Raw genomic sequence first — 25,005 nt, 5'->3', positions numbered from 1 at the left:
CTGCCAAAGAGCCAGACAGGCAAGCTGGCAGGAAGCCAGGCAGGTTTCCAATGGAATGCTACCTGGGTTTCATCAGAAATTTGTCAAAATCGAACCCTCTCTGCAAAACAGATCAATTTCACCGTATTCCAGAAAAAAAAAAAGTTCCATCAGTATTGTTCTGACTAGCTCTAGTGATGAGGTTGGTTGACTTCTCCTGTGGTATCCGTTATTGTCAGCCACTATTTGAGGCAGTATGTTTCTGATTTTCTGAGCCAAGCACAAGTTAGTAATGTAGAGATGCAGATACTGGGAGTCATTTCTGAGTGCTGTAAGCAATGATATGGGAGCATGAGCTTGCATGAGACACAGTCCCCCTCATTTTTTTTCTTCCTTTTTGCTCCTGCAGCGTTTCCAAGATATCCTGGATAAATCTGTGTAGCGAGCAACAGAGGGTGGGGTACGAGATGTGTCCTCTTCAGAAGCAGATGGATACAACAGGCAAAGACTTGGAAGCCAAGTTAGCCTTTTTTCCTAAAAATTCCCACCATCATTAACATGAGTTCAGTTCCAGCAATGCTGAGAGCCCTGCAGTAGATGGGCTGCCAGTTCTCACTGCCATTTTAAGCATTGCACCAGTGAGAGCAGATTTTTTTTTTAAAATGTCCCCTAGTGCAGCCAGGACTTTAGCAATATATGCCTGGAGACAGGAGAGACTGAACAACACTCATGTGCTACAGCAATTATTCCAACAACAACTGGAGCATCCTACTGTGCACCCCAATCAGCAGCCACTTTCAGCCTATAGACTTGCCCATGTTCACAATGAAGGTCTCTAGCGGAGCTGGAACGGAACACAGATTCTTAGGCCAGTGCCTTAGCAATGAGGTCATCTTGCCTCAAGATGAACTATGTACTCGTGGATGATTCCCCGCAGCCTCATGCCAGGTACAAAGCCCTCAAAGACTCCTGCTGTAACCACAATTGGTTTCCCAGAGATTTTGTTTCCTGTCATTTCTTTAATTACTAGCTGTTTATTACATGTATACAGCCATTGAAAACAGATCAGTGAACCGCTAAAAGGAAATCACTGATATAAATTACAAAACCAGGATTATACAGCCCTGCTGGAACTCATAACCGATAGCATCCTTTATTATTTTTAATGAGTCTCTTTTCATAAAGGGCTTCTCAAATAATAAAGCTAACTCCCCACCCAACAAGTTTCTCCATTTTTAATAGCCGCAGTGCTGCTGTCAAAGACAAGCTTTGCTTTCTATTACCCCACAGCATTAAAAGCACTTGCTTGGAACCCATTAGTTACTATGCTGAATGGAAATGGTCTCTTTGCCTCTGTACTGGTTTTGCTAATCCTTTTATTTAAATAAGTGTAAAAGCAGCAAAGAGTCATCCGACGAAGTAGGTATTCACCCACGAAAGCTCATGCTCCAATACATCTGTTAGTCTATAAGGTGTCACAGGACTCTTTGCTGCTTTTACAGATCCAGACTAACACGGCTACCCCTCTGATACTTAAATAAGTGTGTTTGCTTTTCTTCAGGAAACCGAATCTGACCACAGCATCTGGGATCAGGCGGCCTTGAGTAATGATGGGACCCAGCTGAAAGAGGGTTTGCACAAAAGGCTGAGTGCGCGCCCTAGGTAACAGATTGCTTCAGGAGGAAGTTTGCACCCTGATGCAGGGGGTAGTAGGGGGTAAAAGCAATCCCTGGAGGGAGCCTAAAAGACGGCCAACCCACAGGCAAATGACCATGGAGGTAAACTGGAATTGAGGCTCCAGGCTTAGGGAAGAGATACAGAAGAGATGGGGCCTAGGGTTCCTCTTCACTGGGAATAGGGTGACCAGACAGCAAATGTGAAAAATTGGGATGGGGGTGGGGAGTACTAGGAGGCTATATAAGAAAAAGACCCAAAAATCAGGACTATCCCTATAAAATTAGGACATCTGGTCACCCTAGCTGGGAAAAGGACACCAGGGGACGCTACGGAGGGAGCTAGTCCTGTGGTGGGCCCTCAAACAGGGGCAAGGCTCTAGGGGAAGCAGTGCTGTGGGCCAGTGTTCCCAAAGAGGAAGTGGGAGCTGGCCTGAACCCAGAGAAACTGAAAGCTTACGCCCATGGTGAGCTGAGGACAAGCCTTTCAGGGTAGCAGGTTCTCAGGAGAGTGGGATTGAAGCCCAGGGGGAGGAAGGATCCTATGAGTGACTAGGTTTGTGCTGAACACTGTTGATTGGGGATGCTGATACTCTGGAAGAGGTGAGGCTATGACTAGAGGGCTGAAACACAAGAAGAGGAGACTCCACAGGGCCGGAGCAATGCTCTGCAGGGGGTGTTAGATGAGGACAGCCAGCCACGAGGGCATATGCCAGTGGTGAGGCCACTCTGATACGATACCCATTGTCCTCCTTGCCTATGTAGGGCAAGAACCATCTCTTACTATGTGTATGCATAACCTTAGTGCAATGGGGCCTTGATTTCACTTGGGAGAGCCTGTGGGTGCTACTGGAATACAAATCATGAAGGTTTCAAATGTGGCACAGGTCAATTTGGATGTATAGTAACTCCAGGCATTTGGATGACAATAGTATACCAATGGCTGGCTCGTACACAGCACATGGAATTGTAAAAGGGGGATTGCACTGGAAGCCACAGCGGCTTTGCTGACTGTCTTGGGATAACATCCACTGAGGTTTTTCCCTTCACAGTCAAAAGCATTCTGCAGCAGCCCAGACGGCCCAGTGGGGAGGTAAGAGGCGTATGGAATATACAGGTTCTATTTTGTGTGGGTGTGTTATGTTTGCCCAACCCATTCCCAGAGCAGGTGGGTGGAGACTGGGTAGAGCTTTCGATCCACACCCCAATGCAGCAGAAACCAACTAGTGCTATGCTATATTATTGTGGTTCCTGTCCAGAGAGACTCGTGCACCTCATCGATTGCTCTACTGATCCTCAGTAATATGCTCATACCAATCTTGTGTCAATAAACTCTATAGCTCACTACCACCTATACATCAGTGTCTGTTTTGACCAAAAAGTGCCTCCAGATACCCAGCTCATAGCAATGCTGATCCCTAAGGTACACGAGAATGATCACACCAGATCAAACTAACAGTATAGCTAATCCAACAGTGTATCTCTGATAGTAGTCAGTACCAAATGCTTCAGAGGAAGGTCTGAAACCTTCATGATGGACACTTTCCCCACCCCTGGGTACATTACGGTGTGAGTCCCTTTAGATTCCTGTCATTGACCCCCCTTTAAGAGGGAAGAGGCTAGGAAGCTCCCTTGCTGCAGGCCTGAGTGGAGGGCTGTGGGAAGCTGCACCCAGAAATAAGAGGGTTGACTCTGAGGGGATATTCCCTGGGCAGGGGTAGGACTCACAGGCAGAGTGGCTTGGGGGAGTGGAACATGGTGGGGAGCTATCTTGCAGGAGACCTGACCTGGGTGAGCAGAGTCACGGGAAAGAAGCAACTTGGGTAACCCTCAGGTGGATGGCCTGGAGAATGGGAGCCTGGAATAGGGGTGAAAGAACTGGGAACAGACTTGAAACTGACTCTTGGGTGGGTGGTCTGGAAACGATGTCCCTGGGGGAGGGGATGTAAGTTTGCTGTGATTGTACATGTTGTATTTTGGGGGTTGGGGAGAATGGTTTTATCATGAGGGTTCTGCAGTTTATTATACATAAATAAATTATGCCTAGAGGTGGGTCTTTGCACTGGACACTGAAAGACTATATTCCTTTCAATGAGTGAATGAAGGGGAAACTGAGGCAGGCACACTAGTCATGATGCAGCCGGCTGTAGGAGGGCACCCCAGGAAGGGGCAGCCCTGATACAATCCCTTATGAATTTTTATCCTTCCTAGTGTAACTACAGATATTGCATATAAGTAGCACTGCCTTTCTTGAATCCTGATTACTTCTTGGCCTCCATAATGTCTTGAGGCAATGAGATCCACAGATAACTGCATATCGTCTGAAATGGACTTCCTGTTCTGATTTCTAAATGTGTAGCCTTTCAATTGTATTGAATGCCACCTTGCTCTTGTATTATGAGAGAAGGTAAATAGAAGCACCTGACTTTCTCTATATCATTTGTTATTTTATATACCTCTATCCTGTCTCTCATTAAATATCTGTGAGCGGTTGTGGGCAGGTGTTTCTGTTCGCTGTCTAGCATGCTCACCCCCTGTGATCCAAGAACCCCTTAATACCAATTGACAAGAGGATGCAGATAGGTTACAGGAATCTCCTGATTTTGGATTGTACATGCTGGCTCACCAAAGAATGTCATGTGAGGTCTCAATTGAAAGCCGGTGTCTCACTAGTCATCAATATCATTGTGAAAAGTATGTACAGGTGCTATGTAAGGAGTTACGTATCTATTCCAGAAAATTATGTTCTTAAGCATGTAATCGAAAAGCAGGTCACCAGATATGCCTTAGGGTATGGCTACACTTGAGAGTTGCAGCGCTGGTGGAGGCTTTCCAGCGCTGCAATTAGTAAGTGTCCACACCTGCAGGGCACATCCAGCGCTGCAACTCCCTGGCTGCAGCGCTGGCCGTACACCTGGGTCTGCTTGGGGAATAAGCATTGCAGCGCTGGTTCTGCAGCGCTGGTCGTAAAGTGTGGCCACACACCAGCACTGTTATTGGCCTCCAGGGTATTAGGAGATATCCCAGAATGCTTTTAACTAAATTATTCCCTTTGTTTTGTTATGCAGCCTCTCTTTGTTTTGTTGTGAACGCGGCTCCGGGCTCCGGGAGCTGCTTATCTAAAACAAACACAGCTCCTGTTTGCTGTGATCAATCTGTGAACAATCAAATGAGATATCCCCCTCCCTGCGTGATTCACAGGGGTTGAGTGTTTGCTTTTTGCTTGACCAGCAGCGAGAAAGGGAGTCGGCAGCTGCTTATCTGGTCTGCAGGCTTTTGCAGTTAAAGAGTAAGGGGTCGGAAAAAGTTTCTGATTTTGCAAGTCAGGGAGCCGATACACAGTGTTGGCTCCAAAAATCCACTCTCTCTCTCTCTCCCCCACTCCCTGTCACACTATACTCCACCCCACCCCCCTCTTTTGAAAAGCACGTTGCTGCCACTTGAACGCTGGGATAGCTGCCCATAATGCATTACTCCCAACAGCGCTGCAAATGTGGCCACACTGCAGCGCTGGTAGCTGTGAGTGTGGCCACACACCAGTGCTGTCCCTGCACAGCTGGACGACCAGCGCTGTAACTCCCAGCGCTGCAACTCTCAAGTGTAGCCATACCCTTAGACCGGTTCCTGCAAACAGGAGGCAAGAAACATTTCTCTCTCTGTCTGGGAAGTAAATTAAGCACTGTAAGTTAACACAATGGATGCCCATTAACATTTGACTTCGCATGTAGAGGAACAGATGTGAAATCAACAGGAAAGGAAGATACAGGAACAAAAAAAGCCATGGAGGGAGGGGGTGTTAACCTGTTCATAGGTAAAGACAACAAACTCTGTGGGTATTTCTAGAAGACAAAGAAGACAGCCTGGCCTCCTTCACTGAGGAAGAAAAGGGACAGCACCTTTGCATTCATGAAAGTGGGGTCTCAACTAGATTTGCTTGAAAAAAATGCTAACAAGAACATTGGGTGCGATAAAACTTCTTTAGCCAGGAGGTTAACCTGCTAGTTAAGTTTAGTCTCTGGAAAGTGTGTTTATAATTTTGTTTTACATGTAACTACTTGTTTCCAATATTCTTACTTTCTGTTACTTTGATAAATCCATTCTTGTTTTCACTATAAATACAGTTAAGTGCTGTGGTGTCAAGCAAAGAGCTGGTCCTGAGTTGAATCCTACAAGCCAGTTGGTACTGTTCCTTTGGGAATAGCCAGTCTGATAAGTCTGTTTGTTCAGCGATTAAGGTGCTGGATGGTGCACTCCGAGTACTTGGGGTTGGTGTGTGCTTACCGCTAACCTGTACAGAGAGAGCAAAGTCTGCAGGGGCCTGGATGGCAGTGCTTGTGCTGCTATAGGCTGGTGTTTTCAGGGAGCTGATCCACGGCAAACATGCCTTCATGCTAATGGCAGGTAGTGGTGAGGTGTCACTCAGTTAGTGGGAGTGATAGCTCAGTGGTTTGTGCATTGGGCTACTAAACCCAGGGTTATGAGTTCAATCCTTGAGGGGGCCACTTAGGAATCTGGGGCAAAATCAGTACTGAGTCCTGCTAGTGAAGGCAGAGAGCTGGACCCAATGATCTTTTAAGGTCCCCTTCCAGTTCTAGGATATCTCCATTAATTTAATTAATTCTTGGTCCTGTTGGGGAGCATCTCCCCCCACCTCCCCATAACGTTCCATGTAATAGACTTGGTTGACATTTTTTGACAGCTTTTTCATTGAAAAATGGCTTTTCAAGGGCAATGACGTTTTTTCTCAGGAACATTTCCCAGTGATTAAAATGTTTTCACTTTCCCACACCATTCTGAAACAAAACACCTGAACAAATTTCATTTAGAAATCCCACTCCCTTTTCTTACTCGTTCATTCCCAAAAATGAGGGGGGGGGGAATTAAAACTGAAAGACAAGAGGAAGGGACAGAAGGACTTCTGCTTCCTTTTTTACTTCCCCTCGTTAAACATTAAAAATAAGGAAAGAAGGATGTCTTCCTCATCATAACAAAATAAACCAATAAAAATTTTGAATTTTTTCATCAAAAAAAATTTCAAAATATCTAAATATTTCATTTAACATACCTTTTTTTCAAAGCAGCTCTACGTGTAAATTTACAATGCTACACTTCATGATTTCATAGACCCCCATTCTACAGAAAGATCCCTGTCTGTATGGCCCCTTAAATCTGCATGGGGTCCCATTACACCCAGCTCCTGTATCTTAGCTATTTCTGCAGTGTTTCACCTGGGTATATTCAGCAAGGCAGTGCTCTAGTGTGCTCTAACAACACTGGACCGTTTATAAACATTAGTTCTAGTCAGATTGTTAAAGAAATCATTCTATAAGGCCTAACATGCTGTACTGATGTAACCCTGAAAATGAATTTAAACAGCTATATTGAGTTCAGCAAGTAACTCTCTATAATCATAGAATATCAGCTTTGGAAGGGACCTCAGGAAGTCATCTAGTCCAACCCCCTGCTCAAAGCAGGACCAATTCTCAACTAATCTCAACTTCCCCTTCCAGTTTTGCAGATCACATGAAATAGCTCCAATCCTTGTTAGATTATCTGGCAGAGTTTGTACACATCTTGTGTGTTACATGGGAGAGGGGAGGCTAAGAGACTATGAGGAACTGGGGTGAGATGCTGTGCTGCTCCTCAAGGAAGCACAGCACAGAACTTGCAGCCTGGGGAGAAAGGGGGCTAAAGTGGCTTAAAGCCACCTTTGAGCTTTGCTAATCCTGGTTTCCTCTAGGGGCTGCAGGATCCTGGAATAATTTAAATAGCCCCAGGGGGCTAATTTACAGCAACTCCCTTAGGGTGCCCTATGGGTCACAAAGCTGCCCAGAATCTCCTGTGCGATGCAGCTGCAACCCTGGACACACCCTCTATGGTGGGACTGTCCTAGGAAAGCAGCCTTATGGCACTCTTCCACAATGCCTGTGCCAGAATCCACCCTCTGCTGGTTATGGGGCTGTGGTGCACCATGCACTGCTCTGGGACTGGAGCAGGGTGAGGATCATAGATTATTAGGGTTAGAAGGGAACCTCAAGAGATCATCTAGTCCAACCACCTGCTCAAAGCAGGACCAATCCCCAAATGGCCCCCCTCAAGGATTAAACTCACAACCCTGGGTTTAGCAGGCCAATGCCCAAACCACTGAGCTATCCCTCCCACCCATCTCCCCAGTGGAGACAAGTCGCTGGTGTGCAGTGGAATATGGAGTACAGCTCTCCAGCAATGGGGAGAGGAGAGCCACTGAGGAGCTTGCGAGCTAACAGAGAACAGCAACCACAAGGAGAGAGGAGGCTCTGAGACACAGTGTGCATGAGTGAGCCACCTTGTCTGCATTTGTGCACACAAGTGCTTTTCATAATCACTTCACCAAAGCCTTTGGGATCAAAACACAGTTCCTCAGCTGAGCAGGAAATGGGAAGGGTTCATTCAGCTTTGGGGAAATAATCTGAGGCAGCCATGGCAGGTGAAATAACTGAAGCCAGGTCTTGCTGGGAAATGCCTGGGAAATGCCTGGAAAGATTCCTGCAATTCAAGACAGACCTGGCAAAGGTGCAGGCAGTTATGTTTTGTAGGCCAAAGGCACCATGGACACAGATTTGGAAGACAGGGTAGAGGGTTGCTGCCTGCAGCTGAGACTAGTGGCAGGGAATCAAGAAGGTAGCAATGATATAATAAAGCCAAGAACAATGTAGTTCTGCCAAGTCTTCCCAAATGAGTCCAGTGTCAAATGGATGCTGTGTAAAGGGAATGGAAATATGGAAAGGAGACTATGACTGCAGCAGAAGGGAAGTGGGGGTTAGTTGAAAGTGATGCTTTGGGGAAGAAAACCAAAACCCCAGCGTGACTCAGGAACCAAGGATGTATAGAGAGGAAAGCAGGAGCACACCTGCATTCAGAAGGGATGATGGGATATTTGCCCACCCAAAACAGCCGGGGGTGGGGATCTCACACCACAGGAGAGCAGCAAAGGTATACGTGGGTAGGCTGACGTCCAGCAGGCTGATCCCGTGGGAATTCCACTAGCAGAGCCATTGTGTTGGTGGTTCCAATGTCACTTTTAGCCACTGTTCTATCCCTTTCTCTCTGGGTGATGATGGCCAAACCAGAGCGTGACTACACTAATGATCCTATCCAAAGAATACAACAGTGATCAATCAGGAGCAAAAGGACACAGGTGGAATATTTTACAGCAAGAGCTGGAGAAAATCAAGGAGAAAGCACTGGTTCACATGTTCAGTAGCGCGCTATTACATAAACGGACAGTCACTATTGCCGCTTGGCCCCTACAGACTCCATCGCAGACCACAGGATAGAGAGGAAATGATGACTGGGAAGACGAGCACCCCGCCACGGCCAGTATCAGTGATGTTAGTGGAGAGGACCCTAGGAACAGCTGAGGAGTTTAAAACTATTGCGGTGACCTGATCCTAAAGTCAGTTTACCTCCTGGTGTAATTTAGAGCATTCCCAGTCCAGCTGGCTATGGTCTGTAGGGATTGCTGGGATGCAGTGCATTCCAACCAGGCCTACTTTTTCCCTGGGGGAATTACCTTTACACCAGGGGCTGCAGAATGGGAAGGGGCCACACCGGTTCTTTGCCAGCCCAAGAGGGGATGCTTTTTGGACCATCACTGTGGGAACAGTGCAAAGGACCTGGAGTGGGGCTCGGGAATGAGCCCCTCGGGTATGAATTATTCCTCCACCCTCAGACCATGCTGTGGAAGCAATGTGTTTCCTAATGCCTCAATGCATGTTGTAAAATTAATGTAGACCAGCAGGTCTGACAGCCATGGGAAGTGCCTTTCATTCCACTTTAGCTCCACCACAGCAGATTACTACTTACTATCCATGCCACTGACAGCAATGGGAAACAGCATGGCTTAGCAGTCACTGAAACCATCAGATCGATATGAAGCACTATGCAGGGAGCAATTCATGACACAGCACTCTTGGGTTCACCCAATGCTCCTCCCCACTGCTCCCTGCACATTGTGGACTTGGATTATTTTTTTTTTCTATTTTCTGTTGGGAAAATGTAAATGAAACACTTTGTTTTGGGGTCATTTTGATATTGATCTCTGCATCTGCCTGAGCTCTCCCATGCCTTACGGAAGCTGTGGTTTTTTGATCAGCTGTGTATTAAAGTCAATGCACTGTTCACCTAAGTAAAGTTATGCATACATTTGTGTTTGCAGGGTTGGCAAACGTTAGCACACTTCAGGGAAAAACTCTTATCACAGAATGGTTCTGGGCTTCACATGCACTACCATACAAACAGACAGCATCGCATCTCCGGCTCTCTGATGCCTGCAGAAATGCCTATGCCTCTCCACAGCAGAGATTTATCTGTGAATTCCTGGAGGGGAAGCCACAAAGACCCCAAAGCTCGAAAGCAAATAAGCAGTACTGAATAAAACCTGCAGCAAATGGTCATACAATGTCCACCTGATGTAAATCAGCACAACTCCTCTACAGGCAATGGAGCTTTGCCAGTTTGCACCAGCTGAGGACTTGGCCCACAGATGAGAGGGGAAACCCCACCCAAGGAACTGATAGTTTGGGGAAGGGGGTCGGGGTACAATTCCTCTGTGTACCCCACTTACAAATCAATCCCTGTCCCACAGCACTGAATCACTTACATTCCTTTGTTCTTCCCAGCAGCAGCATTCTGGCCAGCTCGAAAAAAGCTTTGATTTCCCTCTCGTAGAGTCTGCTAAGATTCCAGGCATAGACCTGGAAGGGGAAGGAATGGGTGGAAATGTCAGTGGGTCTCTCTCCTGTCTCTCCGCAGCTCCCCATCTCAACCACCACTGAGCCATTCTCAGCAGTCTCTCTACTGCTCCTGATACAAAGCCTACTGCAGTCAGTGGAAACATTCCTGTTGACTCTGATGGGCTTTGGATCAGGCCTTTGGGAGAGCTGTGGAACTGATCATAAAAACCTGGGAAGGGAAGAATCCAGCTGCTCAGCATTGAAGCCCGTTCTAAAGTCATGCCATTTGCTGGCTTCAGCGAGCAGGGTTGTTGAACCGCGAAGACTCTGGCACCCAGACTATGCCACAGCAAGCACACTGTGCCGTGGACAATAGCATTGGCTTGGACTTTGTCTTCCATGAGGGTGAGCTTTACTCTTAACATGAAAACACAGCTTCCAGCATCCTACCCAGCTCTTGTTTTCAGCAAACGGGGCAGCCCCACAGTAAGGAGCACACTTGTCACTGAAGGGCTATCTGCCTTCTGACTGCACACTTGGCTTTCACAAGCTAAGTAGCCTCAGAGGTGATCAGTACTTCGAAAGCAGTGATACTCAGACCTCAGTGAATTAGGAGCCAAATCAGTGATCAACATTCAGGGGCGGCTCTACAAATTTGGCCGCCCCAAGCAGTCATGCCCGGGAGGCGCCCCTGAGCCGCGGGAGCAGCGGACCTCCCGTGGGCATGACTGCAAAGGGTCCGCTGGTCGCGCGGCTCGGCTGGACCTCCCGCAGCTGCGGGCGGTTCGCTGGTCCGGCGGCTCCGGTTGAGCTGCCGCAGGCATGACTGCGGGAGGTCTAGCCGAGCCGCGGGACCAGCGAACCGTCTGCAGTCATGCCTGCGGGAGGTCCGCTGGAGCCACCGGCCGAGCGTCCCCTCCGCAGTCATGCCTGCGGCAGGTCCGCCGGCCCAGCCTGCCACCCTCCCGGGAAAGGGCCGCCCCAGGCGGGTGCTTGCCCCGCTGGGCTCTGGAGCCGGCCCTGTCAACATTACCCAAAAGAGCCACTGTAGTGTGAATTCGTTGTTTCATTCAATATAAATAAAATAAACTCATTCCTATATATATGGTTCTCACAGCAAAATGACTGACCAAGCATTCTACAATTGGTTAATAACACAGTAAAAGCATCCTGATTGGTTAAGAATGAAATTACGCAGTGTTTTGATACCCCGTGCTGCAAAGAGCCGCAGGAGACACATTGAAGAGCCACTTGGGGCTCCTGAGCCTCAGTCTGAGGATCACTGCTCTAAAGGGGAGCTGCAGGGAGCAGTGCTAGTGATTTAGCAGGTGCTACTGTTCTCTTAGTCTGAGCAATGGAGGAATGCCCCGGCATGGTACGAGGGGGTTCTGTCTTTCTGATCAGATGTAGGTATTGGCCTTCATTGAATACTGAGGGGCCCATTGTATGTTTGATATTCTCAGGGATCAAACCCCATCAGGCATTCTTTTATCCCACTCTGATGGTGGCTATGCTGCAGAGCTGGGACTCCGATCTGGGTTCAGTCCCTGGCTCTAACATAGACGCCTATGCAAATAGCTCACTGTAAAATGGGGATAACGCTACCTTAGACTGTCTTGTCTAATTAGGTTGTGAGCGTCTCTAAGCAGAGATTGTCTGTTACTATGAATGTGCCCATGGCCTGGCATCATGGGGCTCTGATCTCAGCTGGGGAAATTCAGATAACAATGACTATTCTTGAGTAGTGTCCTCATTCAGAAAACAGGGCATAGCTTTAAGCCAAAGCCCAAAAAACTTTACATACAATACTGTTGTGAATAAAAGTGATATTTCCATGGTGATTTCGTCATTTCAGCTTTATATGAACACGTCTATATTAAAATACCACAGCGTAGAATGCTAACCCAATTAAAAACATCACATTTAAGTGGAATAATGTAGGATTATTTATTGTTACCCCACCATGGCTGATGTTGTAGTGGATAGTTCAGGTGCGAGGCCGTACCTTTGGGAGATCATGGAACAGGATCGGGTTGGCATTCTTCAGCCAGGCCATAAGTGGAGTGTAAGGTAGCAGGTCGTCATGGTAGGGCCCATGGGTGGATGAAATTAGCTCACTAGCCTGCTGCATTCGAGCAGGAACTTGACCATTTCCCTGAAACAACAGAAAGAGCAAATCCTAGCTCAATAAAATCATTGATATGCAGCACTTGGCAAATTTAAATGAATCTCTCCTGGATTGCATGGGAAGCTCCAGTTCTGGACAGGGACGCTGGAACAATTTGTATAGTGGGGGTGCTGAGAGCCATTGAACCAAGCTGTAAACCCTGAATATAATGGAAACTGCTTCAAGCCAGGGGGTGCATCAGTACCTCCGATGCCCCTACTTCCAGCACCTTTGGTTCTGAAAACATTTGAGAAGCCATAAGTTACTTGGGAGAGCAATGTTAAAAACCACTATGACCATGTGTCTATACTTACTGCTTCACCAGTATAGCAATACTATGCCAGCAGAGTGGACGCAGCTTATTGGTGCAAAGCTGGGCTATTACTAGGATAGCTTATTCCATCACCACCACCCCTCAAGGAAATAAGCTATTCTGGTATAGCAAATATAGCTGCATCTACACTAGAGGCCTTTGCTGGCATAGTTATGTTGGTGAGGGATCACACCTCTTTATGCCGCTGACCGACGTAGCTATGTTGATAGAAGTCTGTAGTGCAGATGTGACCTATGTTGCATCCAGTTGTAGGGAAACAGGGCTGAACAAAGTGATAAGCTGGTAATGCCTGGTCCAGCTGCAGTGGGAAACTAAACAGAGAAGCCCCATTTGTGATGCTGGATCTTAGCAGGAGAAGCAGCAAAGTCTGTTCATCTTCAGTTCAGCCTCTACTTATGAGGACCCACATTGCGCAATCAGATCTGCGCAGGTGCAAGGATCTGGACAGGTGGACCTGACTGCAGGCCCAGGATAGCATAGTGCAGGCTACTGCAAGGCATTCTCTCGGGCTGCTAGGGAGGCATGTTGGGGGAGGAGAGGTTGAGGGGCAATTACAACCTCTGGCCCTCACCATTTCCAAAGGGAAGTTTAAAAGGGAGCGGAGAAAGTAGGGTGTTGGCAAAGCAAGATGTCATTCAATAAAATAACCCTTAGTGTTGACTCCAAGCATAAATCCTTGCGTTGTGTGTGTGATTAGTCACACTCAGAATCTAGAAAACTAGATATGGGCCATTTAGCAGTGAGCCATAGTTAACACAGCTATTTCCAACAGCACAGTAGAGCAGTGGTTCTCAAACAGGGGTACATGCACCCCTGGGAGTACACAGAGGTCTTCTGGGGGGTACATCAACTCATTTAGATGTTTGCCTAGTTTTACAACAGGCTACATAAAAAGCACTAGCGAAGTGCTTTCTCAATTGCGGCAACCAGGGGAACGCACAAGGAGGGGCAAGCAGAGACATGCCCCGCCCTCAGTAATCAGCCGGGGGCACAGAACTTCTCTGGCCCCAGCGAGCTCCTCAGGGGCGGGGGATGGGCGTGGGCACAGAATGTGCCCCTCCAAAAGGGGTCAAATTTAAATTCCTGCACATACCCCAGCAGCAACTTTCAGTCTCTTCCCTCTTGTGATGTTATCATTTCATTAGTTTCCAGTAAACATAGAGTCCTACAAGCTAATTGGGACCTAAGTTTCTAATGTATATAGGAAATCGGGGGCGGGGGGGAAATCACTTCTTTAAAAAAAATGTCGTTCAGGCTAAGCCTTTTTTGAATTTGACTGCGGCAAGACAGTGCCATGGGAGGACAGTTCTCCAGATCAGTAAATATGTGCAACACTGCCCCCCTGTAAGAGACTCGATCCAAGGAAGATTTGTTTAGGTGTGTCTAAAGAAGGGCTGGGGAAGGCACGGGTGTCTTTTAACCCTTTCTGTGCCAGTTTTTAGGGTAGCACTTTCTATACCTCCAACATTGCATTGCCAAAATATTAATTCCTTTCAGTGTTTAGCACGTGCCATGGCAAGCTTGGGGTTAACCTACCTGCAGTTCAAAGATGCTTGTAATATGGCTGATGAAACTGTTTTCAAAGTTCTGCTTCAGCGTTTCAAACATGATCAACTGTTCTGCTATGGCCTGCAGCTTCCGGTAACCTTGAGTTAAGGAGAAGGCTGACATAACGAGAGACTGCACATGCAGCGTTGTGCCCAAAGACACATCAGTCGTGAAAGTGACAAATATGACAGGTCTCAGAGACGTGCAATTTTGAAGAAATACTCTAATCCAAACCCCAAAGGAGTGAAATATTCACTACAGCACTAAAATAACAAGGGCAGCGCCTGAGTTAAAAAAATATGCATGCAAAGTACACCGCTAGCTGTCCATCTTCATGTGCAAAAATCCAGTTTCTGTATGATGCGATCACTGCCCTTTCATGCACAAATGAAGCATATCACTGCACCCATGGGGTTTTGAAATCAGACCCACGATGTATTATTCTAAAGGAAAAACTAATTCCCCAACACTCATATAAATACTGTACAACTGGGCTGCCTTTTGGTTCTCTGTTAAAAACAGGCTTCTGTTAGCTCCTTTCCTAAATATAAGACCAGATAAGCAGTCAGCATATAGATGGCTCCTGACTGCACATTGCTCTAATGTATTTAGGGGAAAGGGTGCCAAAGCTTAACTTAAGCTTGCTCTAGCAATGCTTTCCCCTACCCCATATATATAGACAGAGAGTGGGCTGACTAATTCTATAACCTGGAGGAGTAGAACCCTTTCCTTCTGATTCCTTTCATCACAAATATGCACTGATGGGGCTGGCCTGGCAATCCCAACCTTTTCCCTGGCTGTGAAAACAGCAAGTCCAGGATGACAGGCAACACCAGAGTGTGCTTCCAGGATTTTGCTACAGTTGAGTGCTAGAATTCAGGGCTTCCTTCTGTTTTGGAACTTTGCCTCAGCCAACCTGCAGGTGAAGAGTTTGGGGCAGTCCCTGGAAATCCGGAAGGCCATGGTTCAGAGGAGGACCTCACGGCCCCGTGACTCAATGAGCCTATACGAAGGTTGGACAATACAGTGCTGTGCTCTGTAGGCAGCTCACATGACTGTAAGCCAATGGTGCTGATAAGGCACAAAAGGCGGCAGTTAGCTTCTACTCCTACTCACCAGGCTGTATCTGAACATTCATGCAGCTGGAGAGAGCTTCTGCTGCTGCAATGCAGGCCTTCACTTTGCTGGGGCTAGAGAGGTCGCCCCGGCTCAGAACCTGGCGGTGCTTCTTGCTAAGGTCCAGGTTACTCTAATTAAAATCCCAAGAGAACTGATTTAATGCATGCTGTCTCCCTATCCCTCCTCCCCTCACCAGCATCCGAGTTTGATGTCCTATACCCTGTGTGCACACATGAAGGATAGGCACTCTCACTGTTTTAAGTGGCACCGTGCTACATTAAACTGACAGGCTGCATTCCCAGTCAAATGCATCGTGCTGCCATTTCCCCTTCCAAAATAATAGTGCACCATAGAAACAGCAGAGCTCCCAAATGGGATCATGGCAAGGGAGAGCCTAGGGATCCAAATCACAGAGCAGGGCTCCAGGCTGCTAGGAGCTTTACAAACGCATAACACACAGACAGTCCCTGCCCCCAGGAGATTACAAGTTAGAGAGGATTATTGAAGTCCATGCAGCCAGGGGCAACTATTTTAGCATCAGATTGCTGCCTCAGCAGCAGTGCGAAAACCTCATGCCACTGTTCTCGTTCCCATGTGACATAGTTATATGGGAACGAGACATAGTGACATACTTATAACAGGAGAGGCAGCACAATCCTGGAAGCTGATTGGCTGGTGAGGAGACAAGAAGAATTCAGGTAAACATGGTCCAGAAAAATCAAACATTTCTCTCCTTTCCCCCACCACAAACATGACCCTTGTTGATAGTAGCTGCATCCTGTGCTGCAATGCAATTAAAGAGTTAATGATTTAGCTGTTGCTATGCCCAGGAGTGATGCTGAAGATCTGTGTCATAGCTGATAAAGCACTGGTCTTTGTTGTGAACTCATAGGCCATTCTGTGCTCCTTTCTGTTGCCTGGTCAGCTAGCAGCATGACACATCAAGCTTTCTGTGTTCCAAGAGACTCTGATTCCAGTCATAACACCTCTGCTGCACCTGGGCCACACCCCCTCATTTTAAATCTGAGCAGTGTGCCCATCACCATATTATCTAGGCCTCAAAGAACTGCCCGGCTCCCTCAGTCCTAAGCCAGACAGGCTGGGAGCCCTGTGGAGGCAGGTCTGGCTCAGGGTCCCTAAGCCCGGTCGGAGTCTGTCCCCTGACTTCAATGGGCCATGCATCATTCCCTTTGTGACTTCACCTACCGTGAGGAAGACAATCTCGCTCATGAGCTTCTCATGGTTGGAGTCTATCTGGTGCAGCAAGGAGTTCCCCTGCTGGATGTGATCCATCTGCTGCTTCACGCTCCCCAGCAGCTCATCATAAACTTGCAAAGTCTCCTCCACTTTGGCAACTTCTGCCAGGGCCTTGTCAATGGAGCCCATCAGCAATGTCACCTGTTTCTCGGAAGAGATGATGGCCTGGAGATTGGCCTGTGAACAAGAGAAGCAGAGCGCTCTGGTACAGCACTATGCTAGTGCAGTGATGGGTGCTGTAGTTGGCTTATATTCACATACACACAGGCACTTTGATCATTAGCTAGGATCAAAGGCAGGGACTTCTGCAAGAAAGCCACCAGGCCTCTGCCACTTGGGCCAAAACAGAACTCCTTCGGTGGCAATGTGCAACAGTTTGTTAAGATGACTGGATAGCTAGGTCTTGCACTGGAGAGATCCATTGGATTGAGAGAGGAAGTGAACAGACCTTCCTCCTCAGGCAGGGGAGAGGTTCTGCTTCTGTATATCCAGTTTAAGGCCATGTCCATCACCCGCACATGTGCTCTCAGCCTCGCTCACCCCAAAACCCACAAAGGAAGGCTCTATGCTGCTTCCTCTCCAGCCTTCCACGCTTCTGCTCCTCAATGCAGCTCCCTGGGCCCTCAGATTCCAGGCAGATGCTGCAGAGTGCCCCATAGCCCCTGAGCTGGCTGCTGCACCAGAGAGATGGTGGAAAGCAGGAGGCCCTGTAAGAGCCCCATACCGGCCCAAGGACGCTAAAGGAAATAGCAACTCCAGCAGAGTAGCTGGAACCGCCACAGCTAACTACTGGAGTAGACTCCACAAAAAGCAGAAGAAAGAAGGGTGCTGTAGGACTGGTGATGGCACCTGGTTTTCCTACAGGGCCTTGGGTGCACTGCTACTTCCTGCTCCTTCTGGGGGGACACACTGGGGGCAGCAGCAATGACTGGCTCATTGCTCTGCTGGAGCTCTTGCTCCCCTCCACTTGCCAAGGGTGATTGTGGACTCCGGGGTGCTATGTGACCCTATAGCCAGCTCTCCCTATGGCCATAGTTCTCTGCATTCCCACAGAAGTGTCTGACCCAGGCCATCATGAGGAGGCACGCAAATTCTGAGCCAATAGCCACCACACACATGGATTCCTATGTGTTACCCCGCTGAGCTGTTTTGATGGTGGAATTAATGAACAGTTAAATCATGCATGACATGTACATATATATAAGAAAATGGGAGGCACTATTAGCCTCAGGAGGTCTTAGACATTTGCTTTGACTGGCCATGGAGCTATAATTGCTTGTTAATCATCATTGATAAGATCTATTAGAGATTAACTGGTTTTGAAATGGTAATTGAATCGTAGCCACTGGTTGAAGCACCATGTTGGGTATCAAATAAGATAATAGATAGACACAGGCCTGGGAGGATTGAAGTTTCTGGTCTGTTGTTTTTCTGTCTTTTAAATGAGTTTGTCTTTGTTAATATTAAAATTAGGTGATGAGTTTTTTATTAAATAAAAAGCAACATCAACAGAAGCATCTGTGCCCCCACAGTAAACACAGGCAGTGCTTTGCAACCATGAAGACCACAAAGGAAAGGAGACAGAGGTTCTGTAAATCAACAAGAGGCCTGGCTTCCTAGAGAAGTTAGAAGGGACTGTGTGATGGGGTATTCATCCCAAGCCGGAAAGGAAGGGATTAAAAGCAGCCTAGGGAGGCAGTGCAGGGAGCAGCCAATCGGAGAGTGGCTGCACAGAGCAGCCAATCAGGGCCAAGCAGGCTCACAAAAACGGGAGCTGCTGGGCAGATCAAGGTCAGTTGCTGTAGGGAGCCTAAGGAGAGAGAACTGTGTTTCTAACAGCCTGCAGGAAGGTAGCACCTTGGACAGAGCAGTTGCTGGCTGGCTGCTGGGACCTGTGGATTGGAGGCCCTGAGAAGAGTACAAAGAAGGTTCTGGGGCCTGTGGGGAAGTGGACAAGGGAACTGAAGCAGCTCTGCTGGAAAAGTTAAAGAGAGGCAGCATGAGCTTCTATAGCCAGGGTCCCTGGGCTGTGCCTGGAGTAGTGGGTGGGCCCAGGTCCCCTCTTCACTGGGTGAGTAGCTGGACAATAGAACTGGGAGATACTCCCCCCACACAGGAACATGGATGGTGACATGGCTGGAGGGCTGAGTCATGAAGAGGACATTGCCGTTCCTGGACTGAGGCAAGTCTGTAGGAGGAGAAAGCGCTGGGAGCAGCATTACCAGGAGAGGGCGTGCTGAATGAGAAAGCTAATCTGTGTGATGGTGGGCAGGAGGTCCCACTCTGGTGAGGGAATTCTGTCACAAGCTGCCCTAGACCCAAAGAAAGTCAGTCTACAGAGCCTCACTAAAGGCAGATCTCATTTCTGCTCCCCTGAAGGGAGCAAGGCCGCCACTTCCTGCAGCTCCCATTGGCCAGGAATGGCGAATCATGGCCACTGGGACCTGCCGGGGGCCATGCCTGCAGACGGTCAATGTCAGCAAAATGTCTTGTGGCCCTCAGATTACCCTGATGGGCTGCAGGTTGCCCACCACTTCCATTGAGGCACCGGGCATACCTGTCTGTCCCACACATGGTGCCATTTAAGGAGAAGCATGGCTTGAAGCTGGTGGGCTTGGCCTCAGCCATAGACAAAAAGACCCACAATGGAGCAGGGAAGATTCAGTGGAGCCCTAAAGAAAACAAAGACCTGAAAACTGGGCAAATAGCCTGCCACTCACTCCTTGAACTCTAATAAAGCCATGTATGAGGAGAAAAGAGGGCAAGCTTTTCCACAAGCACCTGATGGGAGTGATGACAGAAACCACTGAGCTTCTGCTTGCTCAACATCCCCTCACCTTCCAACACTCGGGAGGAACTGAGTAGCATTTGGGGCTTTGTGTGTGGCTCCATGCTGGTTCTTATCTCAAAGACCCACAAAAACTAAGGCAGGCAACTTTTCCTCCCGCTCTGAAATTTCTTGGAAGCTGCCAGGTAACAAACCAGTGTAATTTCCCCATTGCTGCTCAGCTGCCTTTGAGTCTCAGATTTCCAGCTTCACTGCAGTGGCTCCAGGCTATGCTCCACAAGGTTCCAACTGACATTTTGTTTTTTATTAAGTGCTACTACATTATAGCCATAAACCTCCAGCAAGCCTGTCACTGCTGTCCCTTCTGATTTTCTTATTAGGGCTTTTCAGAGCCTTGGGGCTTTGCCTTTAGCAAAGCGGCACCAATCAAACTGGCAGGAGAACTGCTAGAAGGGACAGCTCTCTGGAGAAATATTGCTCAGGTAATGATAATAACTCTACTGCATGAGACGTCTCAGAGTTTCAGAAACGCATGTGGATTTAAGAATGCCCTGGAAATCAGCAAGTGAACTAGGGTATCAAGGTATGAACTGGAGCTCCAGGCCTCACAAATACAATGGCCACCATCTCACTCGCCACAAAATTTTAGCAACATTTTGTTAATGTTTGCAAAGTGCTTTGAGATCCCTAGAGGAAAGGTGCTCTAGAAGAACAAAGTGTTTATTGTTGTTATGCTGTAGGAAGTATATGAGCATATGCATGACTCAGTTGTACACAATAATATTAATAATTACAGATAAATGCCACATTTATATTTATCAAAAGAATACGTGTTAATAATTTATTTATCAATTAATGGTCCTTTAAAATAATGCACTCTGCAGCACCTTTCATTTCCAAGAACTTAACCAATATTTATTATGTATCCTTGGAAGATAAGTATTGCTGTCCCTAATTTACTGATGGGGAAATTGAGGCACAGAGCAGTTATGTGACATGCCCAGGAGCACACAGATGTTTGTTGCTGTTAGAAACAGACCTCAGGAGTTCTGCTTCTCAGACCTAAGGACTACATACCAAAGCACAAAGAAGACACGCTGGTATGAAGTGACATAGAAACACAAGTGCAGAATAGAGCAAACATAAAGGAACACAAAGCAAAATGGATTTAGGATTTTGTGGATTCTGATAAATTTTACGTTATTTCTTCTATTGTGTTTTTTTTAAGTTATTTAACTATAAAATCCAGTGGAGCCAGAAATATTGCTGTAGTGTAAGTGCTCTAAACAGGCATCTCATCACGTTCCCTCCAGTACTTAGAGACATAGGATGTCTTCCAGGGAAATGTAATAAAATACAGGAACATAAATAAATGGAATAAAACACACCAGCTTTTTCTTTTCCACATGCAGTGTCTCCTGTTATATGAGCCTCTCACCTGTCAATCATTCCCTTGCTCTTTCACATGCTACCTCATCCCTGCGCCTCCCCCCAATTCCATTCTTTCCTGGTCCTCTCCTCCCAGCCTTCCCACTCTCCATGTCTCTCAGGCCTTGTCCTCACTGGGTTCTTATCTCAGGAATGTTCACACATGCTAGCACCCCCAAGGTGTAAAAGACACCTTTCTGAGCAGTGAAAATAAGCCCTTAGAGTCCCCACCTCCTTCCCTCTCTTGTCCCAAAGAACTCCAGCTCTCCTATGCTCCACTCTTCAGTTTTACCCCTCTCCTCTCCTCCTCTGACATTGTAACCCCACTCTCATAGTTTCTCTCCTCCCTTCTCCCCTTGCTGGGCTGCTGCTGTTGAATGCATATTTCCTCCTCTTCCTTTGCCTCATCCCCCCCGCATAGGGGCTGCTGATGCCCTTGAGTGTGCGGAGTGGGTCCCTTGTCTTTCTGTCCTCCTTGTGCCATCTACCTGCAGCCATGCTAGCTCTTCCACTTCGCTCTCCTCCCTCACGGCACTGGGAGCCCAATGGACAGGGAGACCTTGCTTTCAGGAGCGGCCCTAGCACCACTGGCGGAAGTCTGGTTGTCTCTCTTCCAGGTACTCCAAACAAACCAAAGACCTGTATACATGAGCTGTCTTTATGGGCCTGGGAAATACCGATGGTTTTCATGAGACATCATGGTGATGAATGTAACAGAAGCTGGTGAGTGCTGATCCCTGCCATGTATTAATCCTTTATAACTTGTCCCAAGTCATTTAACTGTTACCTGGAAATACACTCCATTCTCCTGGCAGCACTGTGATGTGCTGGAGAATCAATGTCTTTGAACTCTTTAGAGGAAGGAGAGAGGTATTTACTGCAGCAACACCCTCTGACAGTTGATCTCTGCTGCAGACTAAGGGTGCGTCAACACTGCAGAAAAAAGGTGTTCTTAATTCAGGTTAGTTAACTTGTGCTGGGGTAGCAGTGCAAACATCGCAACTCAGCTTTCAACTCAGGTTAGCCACTTGAGTTCAAGCCTATATGTGAACTCAAGGTGCTAACCCATTAAAAGCTGAGTTGCCCTATCTTCACTGCTATTTTAACCCAAGTTAGCTAGCGCAGGTTAGCTGATCTGAGTTAAGAGAACACTTTTTTTTTGCAGTATAGACATATTCTGTTACTTTGAGGGCAGCTTCCAATGGGGGCTATTTACCTGTTCTCCCACCCAGTGAAAGAGAGCCCCGGTGCAGTGCAAAGCACTGTTCAATTAAAGGCAGGGGCAACATTCCCACTGACTTCAGTGGGACAAGCTTTTGGCCCTAAATTGCTGTGTATCTTAATAATTGGCTTCTTAGCTCAAATAAAAAAGCCAGAACTCTCAATGGGCCTCATCCAATTTCCAGTTAAGTCAATGGGATTCTTTTCCTTGACTGAGGTGGAGTTGTCCCAGGGCTTAAGCAAATACCCAAGATGAATATCAGAAAGCCTCAGCCATCTTGCCCCTCACCTCATCCAGCACCTGGAGGTCTTTGCTCAACTTCTCTGCAAAGGCCATGGAATTATTCACTATTGGCTCATACTCCTCCATTAGCTTCAGCATGTCAGCCGTTTCCTTTGGCGTCATCTCCTGGTAGGCACTGTGCTCAGCCTGGTCCCCAGTCTCTGCACTGGCGTTTCCAACCTCTTGTAGACTCTGTTTCCCTGTGTTCATGGGGGAGATGCATGGATGACCACAGCATTCTAGTTACTTCTTTGTATCTACCTTTCCTTTCTGCGGAGTCGAATCAGTTCCAATCACTCACAAGTGACATGGGTACAACAGTCTTAGCCTACTTCCCAGGTGATATTTATTTATACTGGAAGAAAATCATGGCATGTCCCACTACCATCTGTCTGTGGGGAGGAAAGGCCCAGGGCTGGGCTAGCAGGACACTGTTGCAGGTCAGGCCTAAGGCATGTGGGCAGAGCAAGCCTAAACTGGAGTCTGGTTGTGCCCCTGCCTGCTCCCACCCAAAGCAAGGGAAAGCCCACCTGGTGATGAGGTATCTAGAGGGCACCTGCAGGATCAGAGATGCCCCCACCACCCCAATATCCTCAGATAGACTGACAGACACATCCAGGAGAAAGATTCACCCCTATGCATCTCAATAGATGCACTGATTGGTAGCGTTTGCCTCTTTTTAAGTTGATGCTGTTCCCCAACCGTCACACCTTGTCCAGCCCAGATACAGCCATTAGAGGCAAGATAAACTGTCCATTTTTCATCCCAGCCCAGCACTTTCTCCATGTGGCAACAGTCATGGGAATAAATTAGCCTGCTCTATAAATACTCTCTTAAGCCTGAACTCCCTGGATGAGTGATTCCTTCTCTCTCTGTCTGTGACTGTCTCTCACATTTCATGCAGCAGGCCCTCAGCCTGCCCTTCCCTTCCCCCTGCACAGGGCCCCTCTTCCCTGCTGTCACTGGGAATAAAATGAGCTTTGTCCCAATCTGATCTTTCCACCAAACTAACAAGGTGACACCGAGGGGAAGAAGGAGATCCCACCAAGTATCCACACCTATACAATTGCAAAGCGGTGGCTTAGCAGCGAAAGTATATCCAATAGAGGCACATTTATCTGACCTCTGACCAACCAACAACCCTCGTGAACTAAAAGACAGCCATAAAGGAGATGTGTGTCTCTGACAGCCAGGGCTGCTGTGCAAGAGTCAGAGGGGAGGAAAGAAGAAAGCACATGGACAAATTACTATAACTAAAGGTCCTGCTTAGCTTCACTCTTGCTGGCCAAGACTAGCTCTGTTACACAGACTGTTTCTGTGGTCTGAATCTGATTTCTCTGGGTAAGGCCTGTCGGCTTGTGAACCCAGGACTGCAGAGCTGGTAGATAGCAAACACCGCTTTGCTACTGTCCAGCAGGAGCTGAAACCAACTTGCACTCCACTGCCCACAACCTGCTGCCAACACAGACCTCGGGAAGTCTCAACTGAAGGGGTCCGACAGGCAGCAGCCTGATAGCTCCTGATTGCCTCCCTACCCTGTATAAACCCATGGGGCATTCCAGGAAGTATCCAGGCAGCAGTGTGACTCTCCTGTAGCTACCTTTCCTATTCCTGCCCTTGAACTCCTGTCTTTGACCTTGGCTTGATTCAGACCTTGCCTAAAATGTGACTCGGAGGCTGATCCAGATCCTTGGCATCAACCCTGGCCTGGAAATTGACTACAAACTCCTCTGCTACTCAAAGCCTCAGGTTTGATGCTGCTTGTGACTGCCCTTTCTGAACCCTTATACTTCCTCTGTTCTTTTCATTACACCATGCAGGCCTTAGATTGCTTTGAGGTGAAGTCATTGGGTATGCCCTTCAAGGAAAGGCAGCCTTTTGACAATCTGGGAAAAAATGGTACCTGTTCAGGAGCATAGTTGAGGCAATCGGTTAAAAAATCCCCTCCTTCCCTCCCAACCCCCAATACTGACTCCAGTCAGGAGGGGCACAAAAAATGCCAGGGTCCCACAAAGCATGACAGGAATAAGGGACTGAATCTTACAGGGATCAAGGCAGAGAAAGCCACTCTGCACAAGTGTGTCAAGAAGCCATAATTACCTTCCAGCATGCAGGAGGGGATGCTAACAAATGCAATGCTGCTTGAGAGGTATCTGCGATTCAGCTTCCACAAGCATCTGATAAAGGCTTTCTTCTCATCAGCACTGACAGCTGTCCACTTGTAAACCTTATCAAACTGCAACTCAAACTCCAGACATTCCTAGACACCAATTACAAGAGCTGCAATTAATTCCATTGCTGGCTATAAGGCATTTATTGTATGCTATGTGATACAATTTAACAAATGTGCTGAACACTGTAAAAGAGAAGACATCCTATGTAGCTAATGCAGCAGGCTCCAGTGTCAAACTGATTGCTAAGCTAACGGAGCATGGGATGAGCAATTTTGGAGGGCTGTAGCTCTGAGATTAGGATTTTTAATGCTACCACAAGG

The 25,005-nt window shown here is 47.6% G+C and overlaps 1 protein-coding gene across 5 annotated transcripts in view; it reads right to left on the bottom strand.

Moving 5' to 3' along the window:
* LOC123377029 (exocyst complex component 1-like) overlaps positions 1-25,005 on the bottom strand; it is a 76,832-nt gene that overhangs the window by 25,421 nt on the left and 26,406 nt on the right. For 4 of the 5 annotated variants that reach the window (XM_045029401.1, XM_045029400.1, XM_045029403.1 and 1 more), the window contains exons 4-10: positions 24,612-24,771; positions 22,518-22,711; positions 16,741-16,968; positions 15,532-15,664; positions 14,404-14,513; positions 12,372-12,521; positions 10,294-10,387 (exon numbers count right to left, since the gene is read on the bottom strand). In XM_045029401.1, coding sequence (XP_044885336.1) covers positions 10,294-10,387; positions 12,372-12,521; positions 14,404-14,513; positions 15,532-15,664; positions 16,741-16,968; positions 22,518-22,711; positions 24,612-24,771 — 1,069 coding nt within the window. The remainder of the gene's footprint in view (positions 1-10,293; positions 10,388-12,371; positions 12,522-14,403; positions 14,514-15,531; positions 15,665-16,740; positions 16,969-22,517; positions 22,712-24,611; positions 24,772-25,005) is intronic. The other variant, XM_045029404.1, reaches the window with a different exon arrangement.

This window comes from Mauremys mutica, chromosome 9 (assembly GCF_020497125.1).
Source record: "Mauremys mutica isolate MM-2020 ecotype Southern chromosome 9, ASM2049712v1, whole genome shotgun sequence".
Classification (NCBI taxonomy): domain Eukaryota; kingdom Metazoa; phylum Chordata; order Testudines; family Geoemydidae; genus Mauremys; species Mauremys mutica.
The sequence above is the reverse complement of the archived record's forward strand: the minus strand, read 5'-3'. Positions and strand labels throughout refer to the sequence as shown.